This window comes from Convolutriloba macropyga, unplaced genomic scaffold, assembly GCF_964194025.1.
Source record: "Convolutriloba macropyga unplaced genomic scaffold, txConMacr16.3 SCAFFOLD_4065, whole genome shotgun sequence".
In the NCBI taxonomy this organism is placed as follows: Eukaryota; Metazoa; Xenacoelomorpha; order Acoela; family Convolutidae; genus Convolutriloba; species Convolutriloba macropyga.
Window position 1 is genome coordinate 12,081 of NW_027451392.1, and position 11,573 is coordinate 23,653.

General features: G+C 33.0%; 1 protein-coding gene across 1 annotated transcript; it reads left to right on the top strand.

The window, feature by feature from the left end:
* Positions 1-9,073: 9,073 nt before the first annotated feature.
* LOC142356652 (uncharacterized) lies at positions 9,074-11,542 on the top strand (the record flags this gene model as incomplete). The annotated part of the gene is made up of 3 exons (XM_075408489.1): positions 9,074-9,186; positions 10,370-10,437; positions 11,313-11,542. Coding segments are annotated over 3 exons (394 nt in total), but the record flags the coding sequence as incomplete, so codon positions are not given.
* Between the last annotated feature and the right edge of the window lie 31 nt (positions 11,543-11,573).

An 11,573-nucleotide genomic window follows, 5' to 3' on the forward strand; every position in this document is an offset into this window, starting at 1 on the left:
TTACAATGTCTTGAAAATTTCACGATTCTGATCATTACAGTTTGAAAACTTTTGAATTCAATTTTACAGAATTCTTTTAAAACCGGATAAAACTTTTTCAAACAACTTCAGAAGTTCACGAGCTTTTGTTGCACAAAAATTTTGTAAATATCTCAAAACAAAATGAAAAAAAAAATAGCAGTGAACGCTTTTAATTATTGAAAGCCGAAAGCGGTCATCATAAGTTCAACCCATTATTGCAATTATTGTTGCTTCATTGATTGAACTTTCAATTTGATTAAGTATCGTTGGAATACAGTATAACATCTTTTAATGACTAGCTAAGTACCCGTTTCGAATGCTCATATTATTTGGACAAAATCAGCCAAATAGAATTTTAGGCCAATTGAGATCCGTCTGTCAAGGTGCAGGTTGGCGCCGCTCATTTCCTAATAAATCGATATTGCATCAACGGAATAGAATGGAATAGATACTACTTCACAATCTATACAAAAATTAAGCTAAAGGAAAGACATTGAATGAATGAAAGCTAAATAAAAACTCGCTAGAAAAACCAGAGAATGTTTATTGTCATTTAAAAGTTTTCGCATGAAAAGATGTATTGTTTTTATAACACTGACTGTCATTTATATAGTTAATAATAAAGTTTGTGACGTAATATGAGGTATGAATATAGTTAGAAAAAGTTTCCATTGCGAATTATTGATTATTTTCACTGACATGAGTTATCGAAATGGGAGTGAGTTCTGAGATCAAAAGAGAAACTCGAAAAACCGTGAAAAATTGAAAATGAAATTAGTCTAGACTCAACATCAAATTCTAATCAGTATTGATTACCGCTCTCGTCGAATTCTCAGTTATTTTGAAAAGATACCTTTGCAATATAATGATGACTATTGGCGACTGACTATTGTTCTTTGCAATATCGATTGTTTGCTTTTTTTATCACAAGGCAATAAGCTCCAAAAAATGAAGTAAACTTTTAAAATGCGCTTAAATGATGCGGAAAAGTTTTTTGGTGCCTCAAAGGTCCTCAAACTTTGACAATCTGTACAGTTAAGTAATCGCTTCTAAGAACTGCCAGGAAAAAAGCTGTGACCTTTTGGAGAACATTCAGTTAATTTTGGCATGGATTTCTGAAAAAAAGTGTAAAACTGATGGAACGTTTCTTTAGATTTGTCAAGGTTTTGCCACGAGCTGTCAAAAAACATTCATGTTTTATCTTGATAAGATCTTAGCAAGATCCTATCAAGATTTACCGCGAAATGTTGGATGGTTTTTCAAGTTCTTGGCCAGATGTTTCAGGTTTTGGAAGATATGTTAAGATCATGCTTGGCTAATCAAGAAACAAGTTTCGATTCACTCGGGCGCTTCTTTTCAACTTTTCTTTAAAGTAGAAGTGGATTAAGTTTTTGACCGCTTTGATTGTTTTTGCATCTGAGAATAATTAGTATCACATGATATCCCCATAGAGAAGTTATCAGCAGCCGAGTTGTCGAATAACTTCAAGAGGGCGGTAACCACCTTGTTGTAATGTTTTTAATCAACTCTCGTTGCGGTTACAACAATTACATAACTTACACCACATGGAAAATGCTTAGATTGTCATTCTACCGCCACTCTTTTTCCACCTTTCATCATATAGCAAAAGTGCGAGAAAAGAGTGGCGGAGAAGTGTATAGTCTAACTCTAAAGCAGGGTTTCCACTCACTGTTTCAGATTTTTGTATTGATCATAGGTCGCTATCAAAATATTTTAGTGTAAGTTACGCAACTAATCTTATCGCAGCCAGAGTTGAAAATTGTCTAATTTCCATTATTATGACAATTGAGATCTTTTTTGTTTGTGCTCCAGCTTAGTGGGTGCATTTATTTGCACCCCAGACGCACGTGTCATATTTTTACATAATGATTTACTGTGTAACGTGTGTAACTTTTATTTACAAAGCTAGTTTCAGTTTCTGTCTTCATAAACCTCAGAGAACCTTTTTTATTACAATTCAAAGAATTTGAATTGTATTGGGGCGCTGTCTTTTTTTACAATTCAAAGAATTTGAATTGTATTGGGGCGCTGTCTTTTTTTTTACGACTCGAAGAGGAGTATTGGTTTTCTTAAGGTTTTTTTTTTTTACCGGAAGTACTATTCGTTCAGACGCTGTTTTGACCTAAAAGCGAAAGTGAGAAAAATTGCCATGTGAACTAATTTTTTCTGAGCGAGAGAAGTTTTTTGATCATGCGCTGCGTTTAGTGAATGACTTTTTGACTTTGAAAAGTAGTTTTTGACTGAATGGCACATATAGATAACCGTTTTTTCGTCTAAGTGGCCCATTTTTTTTGCTTGTAATTTGGTTTTTTGTAGAAATGATTTTTATTCGATGCTATATTGAAATGTAAACCTTGGAAATTAATAGCACAGTGTTTTGCAGAGCCTGAAAACGCGTTTCAAGTTCAAAATTGGCGTAAATTTCTTGATTTTTTAATTAATTTTTGGCTTTTTTCCTATTATTTTCTTCATTTTTGGATCTTTTAGCCGTTTTTTTGTCAAAAATCAGTCAATCTGACAACTTCCCGTTGACAATTCATATACTCGATGCCTCTTTTTACCTCGATGTATTTTTGTTTTATAAAATTGTACATATGCTAATCCGATTTTGGTAGTTTTTTTCCTATTTTTCTCAGTTTTTTGTCTGTATTTTGGTTTTAATTACTAGAAATATTCTTTTTGTGCAACATGAGGGGCTTTAATTTCGTTTCAATAAAAACGTCAATAATTTTTTAGCGTTAATTTTTTGAAAATTAGTTAAATGTTTTTTATAAATGCAGTCCTAAAAATTTTTTGACCTTTTATTGCAAAATGTTTCAATGTTTGGTATGTTTGATTTCTGCTTTTTGATCTGTTCAGGAGGATAGATTTTTGTCTCGGATGTATCGTTGTGTTTTCTATGTCTCGAATGCTGAAAAATGAAATGGTGTTAGTTTTTCTTGTTTTTTTAAATTTGATTTTTAAACTTTCAAAACTTTTAAACTTTGATTTGAACTTTCAAAAATCAAGAATTAGTCTGTTATGGTGTTCCTTACATTGTGTCCATATTGTTCACATTCTAGCTTGTGTCGTTCTATCTCTGTCCTGGCACCTACATTTATACTGGTTTTATTGATTTTTTCAGTTATTAACAAATTGAATGATTTCGGCTTTTTCTTGGATTTTCGTCATTTCTTTGGGTTGCAATTGATTTCATTCAACATAAGGCATTACTAGGAGTTTACTAGAAAGCCTTTTCGAGAATTGCTACTTATTACTTTTTATTGTATTTTTTCCGACCTTGGTATTGTTCTTAAACTTTTTTTTGCCTTTAAATATTACTCGGTTGCTTTTCTATGATTATTTTAATTTTTGAATTAGTTTGAAATCATGTTGTCTAGCATATATACAAGAAGAAAAAAGTATATGTTGTTTTTGTCTTAATTGCACTGATGAGAAATCTAACTGTAGTAGTTTTCTGATTCTTAACTTTGAGCATTATTTTTTGTAAAATTTAATTTGGTTTCTAAGTTATTATTATCTGCCGTTTGCTTTAGCGATCTTTTTGAGATTAGAATCATGAAATATTTGAGGGAAGTTGATAGTACTGTCAGCTTTTTGAGACTATCAGTGTTTTGACTATCCTATTTATTTTGCACTTATCCTTACCAAACGTTTTCAATAATAAATATTTTGGGGCATTTTGTTTCTCTTGGTGACAGTGGTTTAAATTTCACCAATTTTTAGATCAGACCGGGGGGGGGGGGGGGTTAATGAGTTCATGGTTTATTAAAAAAAGGTAATGGTTTCAGCTGCAATTAGGGTTTTTGTCAAGTTTTTACGCTTCGAGTCGCTTCCGGAATTCTTCCGGCTATGTTTTTCTTTTAAGATCTGTTCACACATTTTCATGATTTTTGAAGTCAAATTGGAGTAGTGATTTTGGTCACACCGAAACAGGAAATGGAGCGAAAAAGCGAGTGGTTTTGCGGCGTGAAATTTTTTCGCTCTAATTTTAAAGTAGAGTGAGAATATGGTGTTTGAACAAAAATTCGCTTTATCGGTAGTGATTTTTTGTTCACATGCGGCAATTTCACTTTGATTTTTACTGTTTTTTCGATTTTTTGGATAGGTTTTTTTCTAAATGATTTTTCCAATCCATTCATAGTCCGTTCTAGGTCTAGTTTTCTGTTTAGTCAATGAAAATTCTTTGAATTGTACGTCAGGACTTGTCCTGCTATGTTTTTTTTTTTTAAGATCTGTTCACACATTTTCATGATTTTTGAAGTCAAATTGGAGTAGTGATTTTGGTCACGCCGAAACAGGAAATGGAGCGAAAAAGCGAGTGGTTTTGCGGCGTGAATTTTTTCCGCTGTAATTTGAAAGTAGAGTGAGAAAACTGTGTTTGAACAAAAATTCGGTTTCTCGGTAGCAGTTTTTTGTTCACATGCGGCAATTTCACTCTGATTTTTACTGTTTTTTCGATTTTTTGGATCGCATTTTTTTCTAACTGGTTTTCCCAATCCATTCACAGCTCATTCTAGGCCTAGTTTTTTTGTTTGAATTAAATTTTCATTACTCGCTAGGGGTTTTTTTGTTCACATGCGGCATTTTGATATTGATTTTCTGTTTTTTTCTTATTTTTTTGTTCTGATTTTCTTAAAATGTTTTTCTGAATTCACTCATAGTCAATTCTAGGTCTAGTTTTTCTGTTAAGTCAATGAAAATTCTTTGAATTGTACGTCAGGACTTGTCCTGCTATGTTTTTTTTATTTACAAAGCTAGTTTCAGTTTCTGTCTTCATAAACCTCAGAGAACCTTTTTTTTAATTAGAGAACCTTTTTTTAATTTTCTACGAAATTCAAATTATTGTCTCAAGATGACTTACTTCTGATGTTTGTTCTAGTGAATGCAGTAGCTTTTTCATGAATTTAGTTGAAAATTTTCCTCAAGCGTATGATCGAACAAATCCAATGGATATAACAGATAAATTAAAAATTCAGAGAATATGCTGATGAAATTCAGATTTTTCAACCACAGAAATTGCATTCCGCGTTCATAAGTTTTTATTAGCGCATATAACTTCATTGGATTTCGCTTACAAAATAGATTTTTAATTACTCCTTACTTGATTTTATCCCCAGGGTGTTTGTTTTTTCTTTTCATATCACAATCAAGCAGCATTCTCATTTCTTTTGTATAGAATTCAATGCTAAATGGTAGCAAATAAAAAGCTCAGAAGCGATATCCATTTTGAAGCAATCTCTTCATGTATTAAGATCATGAAACAAATTGTGCACAGATTCTCACATCGATCATCAGGAAAAAATACAGACCAAACTAAAATTAACCAGTTTGATCCCTATTTTTGGGAACAACTCTTTTACAATAAGATTTATTGAGATCTGTTTCATTTTCACCAATTGAGATGTTATTGACTGTTCATATTCTGACAACAAAATTAGGTGGCTGAGTTCAAAGAGTTCATAAGAATTTATTAGACATCAAACTTTTCCATATTTTGGAACGATTATGATTTTCTTAGGTGAAGAGTGATTTTTAGCTGAGATAACTGCCCGCTTTCCAATTAGAAGTCATTTTTCATCAAAAGTGCTGAATAATTTTTACACTGCAACTTTTAAGGAAAAAACTTGACTCGGATAATTGAAGCAAAACGAATAAATATTTGTTAACAGCTGCAATAATGATCAATTGAACCTTAAAAAATTGAGGATTATTGATGCATTTTTTCAGATGCATTTTTAGACCCTGGAGACAAATTTTTACAATTTTATGCATTCTTTCTGATGGCTAAAGCGTTCTTTAGACTTTGAATTTCAATTTCTTTTGCTGGATTTTTGTAAGCAAAGGATTTTTGACATTCTTTTATTTTCAAAAAAAATTTGGTTATCCACAATGATCAAATTTTTCAGAAAAAAAGAATGTCAAAAATTGTTGTTGGTTTTTCTGGGTTTTGTCTTCGTTGGACAGAGATTTTCATGGCCTTGAAAGTCAATTTTTTGAGTTATTACCAGTAGAATTGAACATGTTTGGACTTTGTAACAGTATAATGGAATAAAACCTAATGCTTCTAACAAGTTTCCCCCAATTTATGCCCCAATTGATGAACATTTGTTTGTATTTGCGCACCAAATTGTTCAGAGCGCCAATCTGTTGATCAAAAGTACCTACCAAGTATTGCTAACGCTTTGTAAAACCCAGTGGGAATATGTTTTAGTGTTACAAATTTGAATAAATACTGCGTAATGTTCAGAGTTATTCAATTTTGTTTTTTGAGCTTTGGGCTCATCTCATAGAGACATAAAGAGCTTAAAGCATTGCTGAAACTTGAGGGTAGCACAAATGTTTCACATTTATAAAAAAGAACATTAATGTTACTGAGAGACAAGAAAATTTTTCTGCCATAATCAATGGTTCCTCTTGTTGTTTCGAAAAATCGAGTAAAAAGGAGCGGAGTTAGTTTTAATTTCTTAAAATCACACCTTCATTTTGAAACTTAACCCGTCTTTTCTATGTGTGAGTCCGGTCACCACAATAAGAAAAAATAAAAACTATTTACGTATGTAAAAATATGTATGTAACTATATATATTTGCTTTCATTTTTAGTTACAAAAACTCTATAAAAAATCAGCAGAGGCAAGAATCATGAAACAAAGGTGGATTGACGCATTAAATTTTAACACTTTGAAAAAAAATACTAAAAATGTTTACTCAAGATAACTGCAGTACTAAAAAATTATCCGGAGTTCCCCCTTTTTGAAAAGCTGCCCGAATATTTTGTACTCTGATTTTCTGATATATCGTAGAATAAAACGACCAATTAATCATTTGAAACTTCTCACCAAAAATGTACTAGGAAATACAATTTTAGAGCAGAAAAATTAGTTAAGTTTTGTAGTAAAGAGGCTATTTATCCACTTTGCTTTCCCCATAATTGATATCTTTAGTAAATGCTACAGCAGATCATTCATCATCGAGCTTATCGTAGAAATTTGTAACCAAAAACTTTTTACTTTTTGGAAACTTAGTTTACTAGCACCTCTTTCCAGTCACGATATATGGTTTATTGTGTTTATTTTTGATAATGATCTGACTTTATTTACGATAAAATATGGTTGTCATAAAAAGCATTTTGAGAACATTTGCTAATTAATCATATTTTCGTTTCGCAAAAAAATTGTTAGCTATTTTCGCTGGTGCGCCCAAGCACTAAAGCTGAAGAAGAAAGTTAGTTGGTGCAATTTGCTTAACTATAAGACACGATGTGTTCACAGTTTCTATGGTATTATGACTAGTTCCTTATTGAAAATCCTGATTTTTTAAAGTTTCTGTCTTATTTTGCTCTTGCGCTTTGCAAACCAAATAAATATTTGTCTGATATTGTCAATGTTGCATTGGGTATTCACATTTTTGACTGTTAAAATCCCGGGTCGAGGTTTTTACCCAAAAATACCTGGGAAAAGAGTGTAAAGAGTGTAAAAATAAAAAAATCCCCCCTATTTCTCCGCTTAATTAAGGGTGGAAGAGTGGAATTAAAAGAGAAAAATAATTATTTCCGCTGTTAAAAATTGCAATTTTTTTAGACTCTTATTTTTTCAGTTTTGTAAAGTAGATTATAGCAAGAGTTCAAAAACCTAGGTTGGGGGTCGATTTTTTTGCTCGATCATATAGAAAAAATGATTTAAAAATAAAAATTTTTGATATTTGCACTTATTTTGTCTCTTTGAACATTTTCCCGTTTCACTTGCACCGAACTGATTTTTTGAAAAGTCGCAAGTATATTTTGAAAGTAGAAGGTTGGGTATTGCACTCTCAAAAATAAAGGTGTAAGAGTGTAAAAAAATTGATACTCGGATTAAGGGTGGAAAATAGAATGTAATTTATTTCCGTCCACCTTAAATTACACTCTCTCAAAAACAATGGTGTAAGAGTGTAAAAAAATTGATACTCAGCTTAAGGGTGGAACAAAGAGTGTAATCTCTTATCATTCCACTCTTAATTACACTCTTTACAAAGAGTGTAAAAAGAGTGGATAAAAGAGTGTAATTAAAGTGTATTTTTTTAAAATTACACTCTTACACTCTTTTGCTCGATAAATAACAGTGGAAAACGGATTACACCCTAATCCCCGCTAATTAGGGGTGGAATAGGGGTGAAACCTCGGCCCGCGATAAAAGTGATCGATTCTAAGGAGAAAGATGCAGATAGTGCAGTTTTGAACATTGTGCTATTTTCTTTTTGGTTGATAACTATTGCCTCTCGTGATTTCAAGCAAGGCTTTTGTTTTGCCAAAAATTTTCACCGCAGAGCGCCCGCATCTTTTAGCAATGAATCAGTGAAGTTATGTAACTTTTGCGGTCTTAAGCGAGGATTTTTGTGAGATTAAATTATCCAAGCTGTTAAGTTCTTATTTTGAACTCAGTCACCGGAATTCTTACCAAAAATAAATTTACGTAACCGGGTTTGAGCCTCTGACCTCCTGAATTTCAGCTATTTCTTCTACCATGGTACCACTTGTCACTTAATTGTAAGATATTTTTTTCGAATTTAAATTATAGTTACTCACTCCACTTGAAGGAAAAAATTTGTGGCTTTTAGCAATGAAAAATTTATTTTCACGGCTCTCACCGCATGCAGCTCGAAAAATGTGCAATTGTTTTTGAACCATTTACTGCATTAATTGTGACTTATTAGCAATTTTTAGCGTTGAAACCTCAGCCCAGCTCACAATTTGACCATGACTTATTCATAACTAATCAAACATCGACTATTGTTTGTTTTCTTTTACAATAAAAAAGTGTTTATGAAAATCGGTTATAATTTGTAAGATATTCTACTTATCGTGCAATAGAATGTCCCTGTAATCATACAAAAGCATTGATGATTTCCTGACAATCGCAGCAGATCGTACAAAAAATAGTGTATATATTTATGGATATGATATATGACCCTTGTGAGGTTTCTGAGAAGCGGCAACATGGGTTACAAAGCTCCGTGGAAATTTATCATTTTAGCTTGTTATTATTGATTTAGATATTGGTTGTTGGTGAGTGTAGTGTTTGCCTTTGAAGATGAGAGAAAGTTGCTTGAGAAACTGTCCAACAGCACATACGAGAGACGCCTTCGACCCATGACGCAATTCAACAGTAAATATCCTACCCAACATTCCCCTCACTCCACCCCCTCCCTCTTATGTAAACTGTCTATGTTGGATCAAATGCATGTATGTGTTTGATTTCTAAATGCTATCGCTTTTACCTAATTTCTATCGCTTTCAAAGGCGGAGAACTTTTTGGGTTCTAAAATAGACGAGGCACTGCGGAAATAGGATTCACATACTGGTGAGTGACTTATATAATAGGGGCCGAAATAAAAACGGCCTTAAAAATCTTCCTATATATAAGAATTGGTCCATTAAAGTTTTGGCGCGACCACACAATTGAACTACACAATTGAATTTAAAAAGTGCAAGGCGTGTTCCATTATAGACCATCAGTACATTATTAACACCTACTTCTAAAATATTTGCCATTTCATGTTAAGATATTATAAGCGAATAAAGCGCAGGCTCTTGGGGATACATAATTCGCTCTCACGGGATGGACTATATGTTTGTTGATTATGAAAACTTGATAATTTGAACACTACTAAAAAAATGGCAAGATTGATCGCGGAAACTGTCGGCATGTTTTGTTTCATTTTGGCCAAGGCGATGATAGCCTATATGATTTTTTAGTATCCAATTTAGTTTCAGTTTTCAATCATACCAAGATGGCAGGAGGGTGTTTGGTTTTGAAAATAAGAAAACTGTCAATATGTTTGCTTCCAGCGTAAAAAATGATTAGAATGATGATGATGGTTTGTAAACGTAAGAAACGGTTGTCTGCAGTGCCATATGTTCCTATATACATAGACTGAAGTTCGACTTCCAACTTTCTCATTTTCAAAATTGAAAGTTGCTTGCTCCAAGCAAGTTTACTTACTTGACTATGCACAATAGTTCGGTATTCTGGGTCAACATCTGGAACTGCTACACAGTTCTCGATAAACACCAAAAGTTCTCAATAATTTCAAGAAGAGTCACGTTACCCCTACTTGAAAAACTCAATTTACAACTTTCAAATTGCAAAAATTTCTTCACGTTTTAACTTCTGGCTCTGTAATAATTTTCGGATTGTGAAATCTACCTCTGCTGACTTTGGGATTTTGAAACTTGATTGTGCTGGTTTCAATTGAAGTTAAAGACTAAGTTCAGATGATAGAGCTTAGCTTCTGGTTAACTTTGAATCTTCCCTTGGTTCATGAGAGAATGCTTTCTTCTGTGTTCAGGAGATCCGGTTCTGGTGTCTGTCAACATCTACATTGTCAATGTGGGACCTGTCTCCGAAGTGGACATGGTATGTCAGAGTCAAATTTTTGTCACCATTATGAGAACCACCTCTTTCCCATTAATCCCCCTCTAGAGGGACTGGAACTTAAAGTCCAACTCTTAAAATCTAACCCAATTTATCAACTCTGTTTCCTCAGTTTATCAACGTTAAATTAAATCATGGAGTTCAAAGATGACGCTAGAAAAGATAAGTTTTTGTTCCAACGAAACAAAACTATATTTAGAGTCAAGAACCCAAAACAACCCGTAACTCTTCAAACGAGAGCAGATGACAGACTGAAATGATTGCAGAAGCAATGTTGAATTTTGGATTGACTAAGGATGCCGCAATTAATGAAAGCTTTAAAAATTCTCAATTGTTCACGCATCTTTTCGTTGAGAGAATCGATTCTGTTAAATTTATGCAGGGAATTTTAAATACATTCTACATGATAAAACAGAAGTTTGAGCGACAAACAGAAAGGGAAAAAATGCGTGAAATATTGAAGTTACAAAAATTTTGTTGTTCTTCGTTGACATTTTATTGAAAAAAAGTTTTGGTGAAACCTCTACAAAAATTTAAAGCAATCTCTGGATACATTTAATTCGATAATAAAAGAATAACAGAAAAAATGACAATGGAGCAATTTCGCCTCAAAAACAAAAGAAAAACTTATATTATAATTTTGGACTGGGTATTTTTTTTCTTGGACTGAAATTTTTTCTTGGACTGGGTAAGTTAAACTACCGATAAAGTGCAGATAGTGTAACCAAATTATTTTGCACAAGAATTCTTTTTCTCAGCACAGCATACCTCGATCTCTTTGTTTTATTTTTACTGGTCGAATAAAAACCAAGCATTTATCTCCATCCCTGTCTGTTAAACTTTGTGACATTTTTTAGACGTTCAAACTGGGGCTTGTACTTCCGACAGATCTGGCAAGATCCAAGACTGGCATACGATGGGAAGAAGGCAATTCCACTCTCTCAAGATCTAATAGACTTCCTGTGGCTGCCAGACTCTTTTTTTCCAGACTGAAATCATATCTAATGTGCATCAAGTCACTAAAGAGAATGTCTTCTTCAGAGTTCATCCGAATGGAACCATTCTCATGAGTATCAGGTACGTAAGATGCTGGACTACCTGCGCAGAGAAATTGAGAG